Below are 16757 nucleotides of genomic sequence, written 5' to 3'. Positions count from 1 at the left end.
TATTTATTTTTTTGGTAATTTTAGTGATTTGTTAGTGTTTTGATGATTAGGGTTTTAGCGGGCAATTGAAGTTTTTGGTAAATGTGATAGTGTGATACTAATTGCTTTTTCTAGTTTCTACTATACTCATTGTGTGATATAGCTATGTTCATTGTGCTCTAAACTTAAATGTAATTATAAGTATTTGAACTTGATCAGTTTGAATTTTGTGGTTACCGTATTTGAACGAGATGTACAAGGGGAACAATTTGTGGAGAATTTACTCGCGATGTAAATAATTGAACACTAGAACTATATAATGCGGGGTCATAACTCATAAGTAATATACTGTATTATGTTTTCGTGGGTTGGACAAGCTTTTGTTTCAATTTCTGTATGTCGGTGATCTAGAAAGAAATCCAATCGATGACAATCGAACATTCTTCAAATTTTAAAGGCATTAGTTTTCCTAATTTGACAAATCGGGGGGGGGGGGTTGATAGTTTATATTTTTTCTTCATGCTCCAACACCAACAATCCATTTCTCAGGATGCTGTAGGCTGACATACGCTGCCAAAATCAAAAGATTCATCTTGGTAATTAATTATAACTCTATCAATTTCAGCCGCCTGCATTTCCTGAGGAAACAACAGAATCTATTAAGGAATATATAGAGGAAAAGTATCTAATACCAAGATTGGACCCCGATGAGTTCTCTCCTGAGAAAGCTGGAAGAGACTGGGATTTTGACTGGTTCAGCAAGGCCAAAATACCTGTGGAACCATCATTACCTCGGACAGCTGTGTTTCCTGAATGGGAGCTTCCATTTAGGCGCCATAAAGGACAGGAACAAGGAATTTGGGAGCCTCAATCCGTACAGGTCTGTCCTCTGACTTGCGTATTTTGTATCTTTGGTGTCATTTACGCATTTCTTACAGGATGTGAATTTAGCTAGACTTAGTAGAGGCTAAGTATTATGCTACTGATGTGAACCACATCACTATGATGTTACAACTGTGTTTGTGACATAATCTTTATGCTTGGTCCAATTTACTCTAGGTGGAGATTTCAGAATTAACTGCAGGGATAGAGGACTCTAGTGCTTTACCACGAATTACAGGGCCAGCAAAGGACTTTGTGAGGGGGAGCCTTCATAGTCGCCCTTTTCATCCAGGTGGGTTAGATGGATCTCAGTCTCTGCCCAGGGTTGTTCCTGAGGGTTCATTGAATGGTGACTGGATTCGCGAAGTTCTTGAGGGTGGTCCTGCAGAAAAAATTCCTCCAAGCTTTAAGCAAGGATTGGATTCTGGTGATCTTAAGGTAAGTTGAATTGTACAGTGTTTGAAATAATAAAGTATACTTATATATGGGATGATATGCTTATGTATTTGAGGGTAATCCAGTGTTTTTTTGGGTGTGTTTGTGTGTGAAAAGTATTTATGATGTGGAGACGACTATATCTTACTGATTCCAAGACCTGTTTTGATTTATTAACTTTAGGCATATCCTTCTTCATGGAGTGTGAATGAGTGCCACGCTTCTCCAAAGGTTGTATCAGATGAGAAGCAGGTTAGTTGATGTTCAACATGCTGTCTTTGAAATTGGTAGTAGCTGGATTGCATCACTTAAGTTATTAATATTTGGATTGTGAAGTTTCTAGTTCTGATGATTTGTTTGTTTAGTTGGCTTTCATTTTTACTATTTTTTTTCCCTGCAATTGAGATAGGTCTTTGCAAGCTTACCAGTTACAGTGGCTAAATCCTCATTGCCCTTTTATTTGTAGAGTAAACTGTCACTGCAATTTGATGATATGTTCAAGAGAGCGTGGGAAGATGATTTTGCTGAAAATGACGAGTCTGATGGTATGCTCTTTCCACCCCTTTTCACTCCACTGGAAGTAGGGTTCTTGATATGGCTAAATTCAAGTGTCTGTCCTCAATTAAGGTTGCTGATATTCTCATCTTCTCATCTTAGACAAAGATATATTGTAGGGAACAGCTGAAAGCAAATTATGTGAACATCAAATGAAACAAACCTATGAAAAGGATAACTCAGTTTGTATACAGAGATTTCAAGTAATGGCGTATTAGTTGTGAGTACCATTGCATGTACATTGGGAGATTAAGAGGCATATATAATTAGAAATGTCACACTTGACTTCAAGTATCTTTTCTGTGTACTCCCTCCGTTCTAATTTGTTCTACTCACTTGTCTTTGTAGGCCATTCGTTTATGTTCTACTCACGTTGCTTTGTTCTGTTATGGCATACCCCTTTTACCATCTTAACCTTTCAATCCCACAAAGATTACACCTTTCCATACATTCTCTCTTACTTTATTCACCTATTTATATTCTCTCTTTTACTTTATCTTATACCCACTCACATTCATCTATAATTTCTTAAATTGTGTTTTCATAGTAAGTGAGTAGAACATAAAAGAACGGAGGTGGTATTTAACAGAAATGGCAACCTTTTTAGTCTTTGATCAGTTCGATACTTTAGTCTTGCATGGCCCAAAATCCCTGGCTTGTTAATCATGGGAATATTAGTAGTAGAGAGGGGCTCTTTTTTTTCTTTTACAAAATATTAGGTGGGGTTGTTGACTGTACTGAAATTTAAAATCATCTACCTTTTTTTTTCCCCTTCCTATTAACTTTCTGCCACTAGGCTTCATGACCATGGTAAATTTACTCTCTAAACAACCTTTATTAAAGAGGTATTAGACACGGACACATGTCCGATCCGGCAAGTTCCAAAATTTTTAGGACACGGGGGACTCTGTCCGTTATTTGGACATGGATACGGGGACACGTCAATACGTCACTTCAATTTATATAAATAAATTATATACTACAAAAGCTGTAAAAGTTTTAATTACGTCCACCCCTATTTTTTTTTACTTTAATTCTTCCCTTGGTAAATTCTCCCAATAAATGGTTGTCTTCTTCTCTCCATCGTTTCTACATCAATGGTGGTCTTCGAGAAAGATGTGTTTTTCTTTCATGCTTCTCCTCTTTTTTCCTCTCCACTCTTAACGGTAGTGTCCAAGTGCACAGTAAAGGATCGGACACGGGTGTCGTGCCGACACAGACACTGCGATTTTAGCCGTGTCCGATTAACATAGTTACATAGCTGTAGTGTTTATTATAGTCTTTAGAGGAGTATTATACTGAGCATTAGATTTATGATCTTCCCTATTCTTTGTGACTGTGTATATATAAGTTTTACCTTTAAAGCCTGTCTTTTATTTTTATTTTGTACTTATCTGTGTCAAGAAAGGGTGGGGGCCTGAAAGATAATATCAGTTGCATAATCTTTTGTGTTTATGTTACTACATCACGATACTAATAAAAAACTGTTGAACGATGATACTTTTACCTCCATTACCCATCTTTAGATTGTAGATGATAAAGAGACTTGATTTCAACAAAGTTGAGAGTCACTATTGGGTATTTCTTGGACTATAATGGACTATGCTTAACATATAAATGGGTGAAGTAGTTAAATTTGTTGACATTCATACAAGGGTTTAAAGAGAATAGCCACTCAGGCCCTCTTTGCATGCACTTGCCAGATAATTTACTAGCTGCAGGCGTTAGCCTTTATAGAGGAAATGTTGTAACGATATTGTATGGTAGAGCTTCAATAGTAGTGAAAATGCTTCAAAATACAGCTATTTATTGTTGTTGCACCGGTCTATTATTATCACTGTTTTTTTCCCTGTCCACATTTTTATTCAGTCTGGTGTATTTACTATACTTACATCAACATCATTACATTCTTGTAAGGTATTGAGTCAGAAGCAGAATCTAATGAATCAGAGATACAAGTCAATAGAACTGAACATGAAGGTGATGTTCCTGATGTTAAATTATCGGAATTAGATCAAATTTTGTCTGTGGACTCTGCTGTGTTGGATATAAAGGCAGATGTGAAAAATGAAGAAGGTGACAATCAGGGTAAAGAGGTAGACTTTTACCCAGCCTTCATCAACCTGTTATTTAAAAAGCTGTACCCACATTGCAGATCTCTATGTATTTATGCTGCTTTAATGAGCTTGCTATCTGCAGTCCTGGGCTATCCGTGAAAGCAACAATGGTATCGCAGATCGTTTTCATGAACTTGTTCCTGATTTGGCTCTCGAGTTTCCGTTCGAATTAGATAGATTCCAGAAGGAGGTATTGCATCTAAACTTGGGTAGCCCTTATCTTTTTCCATAACTTATTTTACTGGAATAAGGTGAGTTGAACAAGGCCTACTTTTGAGACTGGTGTTTAGGAAGTCTGTTTCTCTGCTTATAGCATTCCTAATGGGGTTGCAGGAAACATTGTACATCTTTAGCTTTTAATATGCTTTTATTTTGCAAGCCACCCAAAAATATAAAATAAAATATAAATTAAAAAAAAAAAAATCAGTAATTTGTGGCTAACCCAATTATAATGTCTTCTTCAAGCTGTCTGTTTCACACCCTGGATACTGTGTCCAAGAACAACCTTCCTATCAATATATGCAACCTAACCCCACTATTTAACAATTCAAATACATAGTATCGTTCTGCTAGATTTGGATACACACTTGGTTATCCCTTTGCACTATCAACTTTGTTGTCCCAAGTTCCCTATCTAACTCCAATCCTCTAGTGACAGCCATAAGGCTAATTTAAAAATTTCATGACTATATCTAACTTATCCTGCCAATCCTGGAGTTCCTTTCACCCAACATCAAATTTCAATTGGTGGAGGGGCTCTCCATCTGATGTATTTTTTTTTTTTGTTTTATGGAGAGCCATCTAATGTATGCTTTTGGTTACATGTGATGTTGGGTTACCTATTTCTTCTATATAGTCTGTCCACATGGATGATATCCCCAAAATCACTTGTCTTTGATCTCTTCCCTACTTTATTACAGGCTATCTACTATCTTGAACGAGGGGAATCTGTTTTTGTGGCAGCTCATACATCTGCTGGAAAGACAGTTGTTGCTGAATATGCATTTGCATTGGCATCAAAGGTATGGAATAGTATTGCCTACCTAAATGACTTGTACTCCTATTCTTTGTATATGATAAAAGAAATCCCTTTTCTGATCTCTGGATGATGTTTAATTCTGACATGCCCTCTGTATGATATGCCCTTTGTTTCACATTTCATTTTCCTGCACTGATTAAGTTATGTGTGCAGCATTGTACTAGAGCAGTGTACACAGCTCCAATCAAGACAATCAGCAATCAGAAATACAGAGATTTCACTGGAAAATTTGATGTTGGCCTTCTCACTGGCGATATCAGCTTGAGGCCAGAGGCGTCCTGCCTCATCATGACTACTGAAATATTGAGGTCAATGTTGTATAGAGGTGCTGATATTATCCGTGACATTGAATGGGTAAGAGGGTAGCTTCTTGTAGCATTGTCCATGATGGCCTTCCTCAGTTTTACGAAAATGGCAACACTCGCTACTTTAGGAAGTTTTAATAAATTTGCAACACTTTCTTTTTTTGGTAACTTTTACGAGTTAGTGTTTTACTTTGCTCATATTTGACCCTATATCTCTTACCTCTCCTCTCTTATTTTCCTTAAAATAAATATTTTTGCACTTCATATACTTTTTGTATAATCACATGGTTGTTTCGCCTCTCTCCCTTGCCTAAAATAATGTGCCATTTGCAAGTGCAAGTGCTGCCATTTTAGTGAAACAGAAGTATATATTTTTCTTGCACAATGTTCTTATGTTTCTTCACATTGATGGTGAATGCTATAGGTTATATTTGATGAAGTGCATTATGTCAATGATGCTGAAAGAGGTGTTGTCTGGGAAGAAGTTATAATAATGCTTCCTCGTCACATTAATTTCGTTCTCCTCTCTGCCACAGTAAGTATTGTATTACACATTAATTACTGTGTTGAATGTGCTACTTGTTACTTGCAACTTGATCATAGAGTTGTTGCTTTTCTTCTCCTGTATTATTGTTTAGTGTATATGATTTTTTATATGATTTTTGCAATGATAGAGAAGTGATTGCAAACTTGCGTTTGGCTTTTCTAGCTTGCTTGCTATAAGTTGGAGAGTAATATCTATACCCTGCTATTGGATCTTCTGGAATAGGTAGGCTCCTATGTATCATAGGCTGGAACCTGTCAAAAGTCTCCATGTGTGTTAAATTGAATAATGTATATTGTTGTGGATGATTGGTTATTGTTGATACCGCTACATAGAGCACATAGTTAACACTATATATCTGCTTTTGATTTCGAAACCGTGTGACTCTTTGCATTGAGAATCATATCTTTGGTGGCTTTGATTTGGATAAATTCTGTTATGTAATGTCCCTTGAACTATTTATTCATGGCTACATTTGTTTCAATTGACAAATTTAATGTAATGTGAAGAAAAATATAATTTATGCTAAATTAATATATGTTAGGAAATATTTTTTATGATACAAGCCATGACATCAATAGACTTGTGGACTAAAGAAGAGAGTATCAATTCTAGACCAAGTAGGAGCAGAAGAGGCCCATATTACAAAAATGATTCGCTTCCTCTTTCTAGAATCTTGATTTTGGAAAAAAAAAATTGTAACATTGTTGACTGCGACTGCGAGTACTACAAGTTGTGGGCTCAATGATGTTGGTGACTATAAATTCTATAGAGGGTGGACTGTTGAGAAAGAAAATTGAATGAGATATGGGGGTAGGAATAATAAATTGTTGTCGTTTCCTCCTCTCTTTCTTTTCCCACTTTTTACCATAATATCAATCTATTGGTTGTAATATCAATATGACATATGTTAGCCGTAGTCTAATACTCTAAGCCCTAAAAGCAGTGAGCATATTTAATTATCTATGGCAACTGGAAACTACTTTGTGGCTTTGTGCCGTTTGAGCCATCTGCTTTTTTAGTTGTGAAACAGTTGTTATCTCTGCTGAAGACTTTCAAAGTCTCCTCTTTACTAGAGTAGATTGGTTAAGGGTTGGGTAAAATCCTTGAACTTTTAGATCTCTGACCCTTCAATGTGATTTGATCCATGTTGGTGGTTTTCAATGTTATGATATAATTGCATGAATTAAATTGACTTCTTCTTTTCCAGTGATCAGAATCTAATATGATACTTTTCTAATATTATATTGTATATGTAGAAGTTAAACATAGCCGAGTACTTGAGTAGTAGAGAATGCAAATATGAATTTTTTGTTACTGTTTTCCTTATTTCTCCAGCACCTCTAGAATTTTGATGTATGTTGCAAGCTTTATCTTGTAGGTTCCAAATACAATAGAATTTGCCGATTGGATCGGCAGAACAAAGCAGAAGATCATCCGTGTTACCGGGTGAGTTGTTACTTTATGATAATGGTGCATTAGTGTTAAAAAAAAAAAAAAAAATTATAGGTATTTGTTCTTAATAGGTGTTCAGAGAAATGAAATAATATTTTTGCTTGTATGCCAATTTTAGTTTTCTTAACATAAGTTTTGGATATCAGGACCACTAAGAGACCAGTTCCGTTGGAGCACTGCCTGTTTTACTCAGGAGAACTCTACATAATTTGCGAGAACGAAAGATTTTTAGAACAGGGCCTAAAAGCTGCTAAAGATGCATACAAGAAAAAGAATTCCAATGCAGCCAGAAGTGGCCCTACAATGCATTCAGGATCTGCAGCTGGTTCTGGTGCGGCTAATGCCCAGAATCGTGAAAATTCTCATCGTGGGAAACAAAAGCATTCTGGGTCTCGTAATTCTGGGAACTTCAATGGGACGGGCTCAGGGAACTTTACAAGTGGAAGCCAACCCAACTTGGGCTTGAGAAGACCAGATGCTTCTTTGTGGTTACAACTTGTGAACAAGCTCTTAAAAAAATCACTTTTACCGGTAAGTGGTATTTATACTGATTAGAATATTCCAGTGATACTTGAGTTTTGTACGAACACGCTCCTTTAGGGTTCAGAGAACTAATCAGTCTGTTATGTTGCCTAGACAAGTTGATTTTTGTCAGATTTATGTTTGTTTATTCTTTGATGTTAATTTCATGATCTATTTTTCTTTTTGGTCTTTAGGTAATCATATTTTGCTTTTCAAAGAACCGTTGTGATCGATCAGCTGATAGTATGATGAGTATAGATCTTACCAGTAGTGTGGAAAAGAGTGAAATTCGTGTTTTCTGTGACAAAGCATTTTCGCGGCTGAAGGGTTCTGACCGAAATTTACCTCAGGTTGTTAAGGCTTTTCTCATGTCATCCTCATTATGGGTTAGATAGAGTCTTAGAATTTATTTATGTTTTACATGTTCACAGATTCTCCGAGTTCAAAGTCTGCTTCGTAGGGGTATCGGTGTCCATCATGCTGGGCTTCTCCCTATCGTGAAAGAAGTTATTGAAATGCTATTCTGCCGTGGTGTAATTAAGGTAGGTGCATTTAATGTGGCTAATATTTTCTCAATTGGATGGTTATAAGCATTCCTCGTATTATGCTATCTCTTAAAAGCTGATGGGAAAGAAGTGGCAGTGCCTAGTTGATTTTACCTGTTTCCAGAACTTCGTTTTGTAGAAATAACTGGAACAGGGAGTTTGAGGGCATGAGAGTCAATTATAAAACTTATGGCTTGAAAATTGGCTTTGTAAATTGAAGTTAAATCATTTTGCAGCGATCTTTCCTGTGTGGCTGTGCGCCTTTTGTCCTTCTGATGTATTCTATATTTTTGGTTCTGAAAGTGTTTTTTTTTATCCACAATATATTGCTCCATGCCACCAATATGAATTTTTTTTAAGCTGATAAATGATGCTGGACTCTCATTCCAATTCTTCAACCTTACAATTCTTTTCATTTATTATTGTTGCTAAACATGACAAAGATATTTAGCAGGGACCAATATTGACAAACATTTATGTCCATCTTTACTATAGGTTCTATTTTCAACGGAGACATTTGCTATGGGTGTCAATGCTCCTGCCAGAACGGTATGTGTTTTTATTGAACTTCTTGGCATTATTAACCTACATGATTGAATGTGCTCTTTACTTCAGACTTTTGGTTTCCTTCTTCAGTCTTATATTATGGATCTACCGGTTTCTATCTTTTCCCACAGGACCCTTTTACCAAAAAGGATCTTAATCACATTTTTCAGTGGCAAGGGATGTTTAGTTAGCCAAAAATAAGAACTTGACCTTTCACCATCAATCTTTTCTCTTCTCTTCTCTTCTCCTCCTGTTCTTATTTATCTCCTCTTTACTCTTATCTTTTGCTTCCTTTTTTGGTGGGAGTCGGGAGATCATTTTAAGGGGAGGAGTGGAGGACTGAGTTGATATTCTTGTTCTGTTTAATTTCAATTTTAAGGTTGCTACACGTTGGGGTTGTTTGGCTCACTCCTCACTGTTGGATGTTTAGCTTTAGGTAACTCTAGGTATTGAATTGAACCTTTGTTTCATAACAACACGAAGTTTTTTCTTCTAAAAGGAAGAATCTTCAAAAGAGGTTCAACATTGAGCCTTCTTCTAAAGGAGCTAGAAAGGACCATTGTGATGATATTCTTCTGACGAAAAGAGAAAGCCCCTGTAATGTGCACTTATTTTGCAAATTAAACTGCTACTTTGTTGGTCTTCCTAAAAGAAGTGGTAATATTTGCTTCCTCAAAAGAAAGAATTAGAAATCATGGAATTTAATCAAGATAATTTTTCCAATTACACTATTTTAAAGCCATCTTGCTACTGATTATATGTTCTGTGATAAGCTTTGTTGTAAATTGTAATGTGTGTTAAAATCACACTATTGATTGCATTAAATTACTGTATCATTTTCTAGATTTTGTTTATAAATCTGTTATGTTTGGTGGCACAATTCACTAAAAAAGGGGGTACTAAGTATGTTTTAAGTATAATTTGAAAGCATGTTCCAATAATTCTTAGATTAATATAGAGTACTTTTTTTTTTGGTGCTTGTCTGTTTCCACTAATGGTTGTCAAATGTGACGTATGTACTTGAGCAATGCAGCTCATTTTTGGTGGGGCTTGAAAAAAATTGTGAGGCATTTGTTATCACACCGAAGTTTCTGAAAACCTAATTTCTTAGCTTGGATGATTTCTTCTTAAAAGTTTTAGCTTTTGCAGTGAGGATTGACCATCTTTGTATTGCTCCCTGTTCTTCTGTATTTCTTGCATTGATATACGTAGTATTTGGCTGCTCCTTCATGTCTAATGATTCTAATTCTAAATTTATGTACTATGAAAGTTTGGACATAGGACATTACTGAATCTTGACCCAGTTAAATTCAACTCTATGAACTTATCAGAAGCTTTTGAGTAGCTTGTGCTATTTAGTCTACAATTTTATATCTTAGATACAGAAAGGAAGTCCACAGTATCATCTTCTTGGTTCCATGAATTAGCAACAAACAGCTTGGATAATAAATTACCTTAGAGCAACTCCAAAGGTTGGCTAATTCATCTTATAGCTTGCTATGACACATCTGTTTTTCGATCTACACTAATTCTAGCTACCTTTTGCTCCATTGGTCAAGCCAGCTTTGTAAAAAAAATATATATAAATTTTATATCTGATTAATATTTACCAATCTTATTCCTCCACAAAGCTAATTTGCTTGCCAAAGCTTATTAACAAGATGTGCGACAATGGTGTAGCAGTTCACTAAAGATTTTTAGTATTTGCGAGCAAGTCCCTTTTCCCAATCATTGGAGCTGTGCAAAAATGAATTTAACTGGGTTAAGATTAAGTAAATGCCCAAACTATATTGATTTTAAAGAAGGCTATATTCTTTATTTTTTGTATTCAAAACTAAATTTCTTCATGCTTAGAGCACGTGAAAGGATCGATGAGTTGAAGTTTTGGCATATTGGTGTTTGATCACTTTGTGGAATCTGAATAGGCTATATTCAGCTGTATCTACTTCTCCTGGTAGCCTTTTAGACAAATTGTCTGAATGCAAATTTTGATTGCATTAGTTACTCGAAGGGTCCCTCAAGTTGGGACCTTTTCCACTTTTAACTCCAAAGCCTGGTTGACAATGCTGCTAACTTACCAATGAGCCATCTATCCCAACTGTTTCCCAGATTTCTCTTATCTAGAAACAGCCTCTTGTATTACCTCATGTAGAGCTCTCAAAAGTTGACCCGACCCAAAATAACCGACTTAAACCCGATTATTAACCGAACCATCTGAACCCGAAAAATGGTGACCCAAACCTGACTTGACCCGACCTGAAACCAACCCTAGACCCGAGTTAACCGAAGTATGTGAGACCCAAACCCGAACATGAAATGACCTTGAGAAGACCCGACCCAAATGTAACCCGTATTTATTGACCTGAACCCAACCCGACTTGAACCGAAATTGACCCAAACCCGTTTTAACCCGTCAAAACCCGAATTTAACCTGAGTTATAACTAATATCACGTGACCCTTTCCTAACCCGACCCGAATTTAACCCAACTTGTTACAAACCCGACTCGAAATCAACCCGACTTGTTATTGACCAGACCCAAATTAAACCCGACTTGTTATTGACCCGTCCCGAATTTTACCAGACCTATTACTAACCCGACCAAAAAATTAAACCCAATCTGTTACTAACTCGACTCGAAATCAACACGACTTGTTATTGACCTGACCTAAATTCAACCCAAATTGCTCTTGACCTAATTTCAAATCACCTAAAATGCAATTTAGACCACCTTATTATTGTTGATCAAAGCATTTTGTCTAGTGAGACCAAGTCGGTCCAGGCCAGCAAAAGAAAGGAGCATTATCCTCAAATTTAAGAGTTAAATATAGTATATATTTGTTGTATGGTCAAAGGATATAATTATCTTCCTAAATTATAGACTATAGTTCCCTAGTATATTGCCATATATATTATAGTCAAAGGAAATAATTAGCTTGATAAAAATGATAATTATCTATTTATAGTTAGCTGAACCCGAATATGACTTGAGTTCGAAATGACCCGACGTGATTGTAACCTGCAAATTATTAACTTGAACATAACCCGACTTCAAAATGACCCAACCTGATTATAACCCGCAAATTATTGACTTGAACCGAACCCGACTTGAAATCGAAAATGACTCAACTTGAAAGTGACCCGACCTAATTATAACCCGCAAATTATTGACTTGAACCGAACCCGACTAAAACCCGAGAATGACCCGACCTGATTCTAACCTGCAAATTATTGACTTGAAACGAACCCAAATTGAACCTAAGAATTACCCTAACCCTTTTTAACCCGAATTAAACCCGACCTATTGTTCACTGACCCCGAATGTAACCCGACCTGTCATTAACCCGACCCAAACCCGATAATAAGTGTGACCCGACGTGACCCGACTCAAGCAAGACCCAACCCAAACCCGACCCGCATAGGTTATAGAATTAATCCGAATTGACCCTACCCGAGTTGACCCGACTCACTCTTACCGATCCAAACCCGACCCGTTTACCCAAATTGAAAACTCTACCCGAAACCTCCAAAATTTCTAAACAAGCGTGCATCTTAGCCTTCAATTTTGGAATTTTTTGACTTTTTTTCACCCGTAAGTAAAAATTGACGAAATATTTACCATGGTCCCTCATACACTCTGGGAGAACAATTGGCTAGGTGGAACCATCCAATTTGCCTTTATACGACCAATTTAACCCGTTTACAACTCACTGATTTCATTAACTCAAACCTACCACGAATATTTATGACAATATATAATGATCATAAATGGTTCCAAACAGCATTATATGACCCCGAGATGTATTTCCTAAAATCTCAATTCTTTTCGACACCGAGCCCCGAAACATTCGAAATTTCTCAAATAGCGTGGATATTAGTCTTTAATTTTTAAAAATCTTGACTTTTTAATCTCCCGGAAATAAAAATTGCCAAAATGTTTAAGATGGTCTCTATTACCCTCCGAGAGTCCAATTGGTTGGGTAGGACCATCCAATTTGCCTTTAAACGACCAATTTACCGGTTTAAAACTTGCGCCGATTTTATTAACTCAAGCCTACCCCAAACATTTATGACAACATATAATGATCATATATGGTTCCAAATGACATTATATGACCCTGATATGTACTCTTCAACACAGGACTCCGAAACCTCTAAAATTTTTCAAAAAGTGTGGATAATGACTTCAATTTTGGAATTTTTTGACTTTTTCTTCGCTCGAAAATAAAAATTGCCGAAATGTTTACCATGGTTCGTAATACTCTCTGGCAGTCCAATTAGGTGGGTGGAACCATCCAATTTGCCTTTAAACGACCAATTTACCGATTTACAACTTTCACTGATTTCATTAACTCAAGCCTACCACGAACATTTATGACAACATATAATGATCATATGTGGTTTCAAACGGCATTATATGACCCCTAGATTTATCCTCTAGAATTTCAAGAATTTTCGACACCGGGCCCCGAAACTTCCAAAATTTCGCAAATTGCGTGGATATTAGACTTCAACTTTGGAATATTTTGACTTTTTTTCGCCCGAAAATGAAAATTGCCATAATGTTTACAATGGTCCTTAATACCCTCCGAGAGTCACCCTAGCTAAGTGCAACCATCCAATTTGCCTTTAAACAACCAAGTTACCGGTTTAGAACTTGCACCGATTTTATTAACTCTAGCCTACAACGAACATTTATGACAACAAATAATGATCATATATGGTTCCAAACAAGATTATATGACCCCGAAATGTATTTCCTAAAATTTCAAAACTTTTCGACACCGGGCCCCGAAGCCTCTAAAATTTCTCAAAAAGCGTAGATATTTAGACTTCAATTTTGGAATTTTTTAAACTTTTTTTTCGCTCGGAAATAAAAATTGCCGAAATGTTTACCATGGCACCTAATACCCTCCTGGAGACCAATTAGGTGGGTGGAACCATCCACTTTGCCTTTAAACGGCCAATTTACCGGTTTACTACTTGCATCGATTTCATTAACTCAAGCTTACCACGAACATGTATGACATCATTTAATCATTATATATGATTTCAAACGGTATTATATGACCCCTAGATAAGTCCCTTAAATTTTCAAGCTTTTTCGACACCGGGCCTCGAAATTTCCAAAATATCTCAAAAAGCGTAGATGTGCTCGGTTTTGTAATTTTATGATTTTATTTCGCCCGTAAATAAAAATTGCCGAAATGTTTACCATGGTCCTTAATACCCTCCGAAGTCCAATTGGCTGGGTGGAACCATCCAATTTGCCTTTAAAAGACCAATTTACTGGTTTACAAATTGCACCGAATTCATTAAATCAAACCTACCACAAATATTTATGACAACATATAATGATCATATATGGTTTTAAACAATATTATATGACCCCGAGATATATCCCCAAAAATCTCAAGCCTTTTCGACACTGGGCTCCGAAACCTCTAAAATTTCTCAAAAAGCGTGGATATTAGCATTCAATTTTAGAATTTTTTGATTTTTTTCGTCCGGAAATAAAAATTGCCGAAATATTTACCATGGTCCTTAATTTCCTCCGGGAGTCCAATTGGGAGGGTGGAACTGTCCAATTTGCCTTTAAACAACCAATTTACCGGTTTACAACTTGCGCCGATTTCATTAATTCAAGCCTACCATAAACATTTATGACAACATATAATGATCATATATGGTTCTAAATGACATTATATGACCCTGAGAAGTATGACCTAAAATTTCAATACTTTTCAACACAGGACCCCGAAACCTCTAAATTTTCTCAAAAAGCGTGGATATTAAACTTCAATTTTGGAATTTTTTGACTTTTTTTCGCCCGAAAATAAAAATTGCCGAAATGTTTACCATGGTTCCTAATACTCTCTGGGAGTCCAATTAGGTGGGTGGAACCATCCAATTTGCCTTTATAAAACCAATTTACCGATTTACAACTTGCGCCGATTTAATTAACTCAAGCCTACCAAGAACTTTTGTGACATCATATAATGATCATATGTGGTTCCAAACGGCATGATATGACCCCGAAATTTATCCTCTAGAATTTCAAGAATTTTCGACACTGGGCCCAAAACCTCTAAAATTTCGCAAATTGCGTGGATATTAGACTTGAACTTTGGAATATTTTGATATTTTTCGCCCGGAAATAAAAATTGCCTTAGTGTTTACAATGGTCCCTAATACCCTTTACCCGGCTAAGTGCCACCATTCAATTTGCCTTTAAACAACCGAGTTACCGATTTAGAACTTGCACCGATTTTATTAAGTTAAGCTTACAATGAACATTTATGACAACATATAATGATCATATGGTTCCAAACAACATTATATGACCCCGAAATGTATTCCCTAAAATTTCAAAACTTTTCTACACCGGGCCACGAAGCCTCTAAAATTTCTCAAAAAGCGTGGATATTAGACTTCAATTTTGGAATTTTTTTAACTTTTTTTTCGCTCGGAAGTAAAAATTGCCGAAATGTTTACCATGACCCCTAATACCCTCCTGGAGTCCAATTAGGTGGGTGGAACCATCCAATTTGCCTTTAAACGGCCGATTTACCGATTTACTATTTGCATCGATTTCATTAACTTAAGCTTACCACGAACATTTATGACATCATTTTATTATTATATATGATTTCACACGGTATTATATGACCCTTAGATAATTCCCTTAATTTTTCAAGCCTTTTCGATACCGGGCCTCGAAATTTCCAAAATTTCTCAAAAAAGCGTGGATATTAGTGCTCAATTTTGGAATTTTTTGACTTTTTTCACCCGAAAATAAAAATTGCCGAAATGTTTACCATGGTCCTTAATACCCTCCGAAGTCCAATTGGTTGGGTGGAAACATCCAATTTTCCTTTAAAAGACCAATTTACCGGTTTACAACTTGCACCGAATTCATTAAATCAAGCCTACCACAAACATTTATGACAACATATAATGATCATTTATGGTTCTAATCGACATTATATGACCCCGGGATATATCTTCTAAAATCTAAAGCCTTTTCGACACCGGGCTCTGAAACCTCCAAAATATCTCAAAAGGCGTGGATATTAGCCTTCAATTTTAGAATTTTTTGACTTTTTTCGCCCGGAAATAAAAATTGCCGAAATGTTTACCATGGTCCCTAATATCCTCCAGGAGTCCAATTGGGAGGGTGGAACCATCCAATTTGCCTTTAAACGACCAATTTAGCAGTTTACAACTTGCACTGATTTTCTTAATTTAAGCCTACCACAAACATTTATGACAACATATAATAATCATATATGGTTCCAAACGGCATTATATGAACCCGAGATGTATCTCTAAAATCTAAAGGCTTTTCGACACCAGGCTCCGAAACCTCTAAAATTTCTCAAAAAGCGTGAATATTAGCCTTCATTTTGGAATTTTTTTACTTTTTTCGCACGGAAATAAAAATAGCCGAAATGTTTACCATGTTCCGTAATGCCCTCCAGAAATCCAATTGGGTTGTTGGAACCATCCAATTCGTATTTAAACGGCCAATTTAATGGTTTACAACTTGCACCGATTTCATTAACTCTAGCTTACCACGAACATTTATGACAACATATAATGACCATATATGGTTCCGAACGACATTATATGACCGTGAGATGTATCTCCTGAAATCTTAAGGGTTTTCAACCTGGGCCCCGAAGCCTCAAAAATTTCTCTAAAAGCGTGGATATTAACCTTCAATTTTGGTATTTTAAAACTTATTTTCGCCTGGAAATAAAAATTGCCGAAATGTTTACAATGGTCCCTAATACCCTTCGGGAGTCAAATGGGTAGAACAATCTAATTTGAC

General features: G+C 36.3%; 1 protein-coding gene across 1 annotated transcript in view; it reads left to right on the top strand.

Annotated features, from left to right (window-relative positions):
* The window catches only part of LOC110683399 (DExH-box ATP-dependent RNA helicase DExH11-like), a 28159-nt gene that overhangs the window by 534 nt on the left and 10868 nt on the right, over window positions 1-16757 (top strand). The window contains exons 2-15 of the mRNA XM_021859759.1: window positions 605-859; window positions 1039-1299; window positions 1480-1548; window positions 1763-1841; window positions 3769-3947; window positions 4051-4158; window positions 4889-4990; window positions 5161-5361; window positions 5737-5847; window positions 7238-7305; window positions 7458-7842; window positions 8028-8183; window positions 8265-8375; window positions 8874-8927. Of these exons, the coding sequence (XP_021715451.1) occupies window positions 605-859; window positions 1039-1299; window positions 1480-1548; window positions 1763-1841; window positions 3769-3947; window positions 4051-4158; window positions 4889-4990; window positions 5161-5361; window positions 5737-5847; window positions 7238-7305; window positions 7458-7842; window positions 8028-8183; window positions 8265-8375; window positions 8874-8927 (2139 nt within the window). The remainder of the gene's footprint in view (window positions 1-604; window positions 860-1038; window positions 1300-1479; window positions 1549-1762; window positions 1842-3768; window positions 3948-4050; window positions 4159-4888; window positions 4991-5160; window positions 5362-5736; window positions 5848-7237; window positions 7306-7457; window positions 7843-8027; window positions 8184-8264; window positions 8376-8873; window positions 8928-16757) is intronic.

Source organism: Chenopodium quinoa, unplaced genomic scaffold (assembly GCF_001683475.1).
Source record: "Chenopodium quinoa cultivar QQ74 unplaced genomic scaffold, ASM168347v1, whole genome shotgun sequence".
NCBI lineage: Eukaryota > Viridiplantae > Streptophyta > Magnoliopsida > Caryophyllales > Amaranthaceae > Chenopodium > Chenopodium quinoa.
Note: the sequence above shows the minus strand (reverse complement) of the source record. Positions and strands in the feature narration are given on the sequence as shown.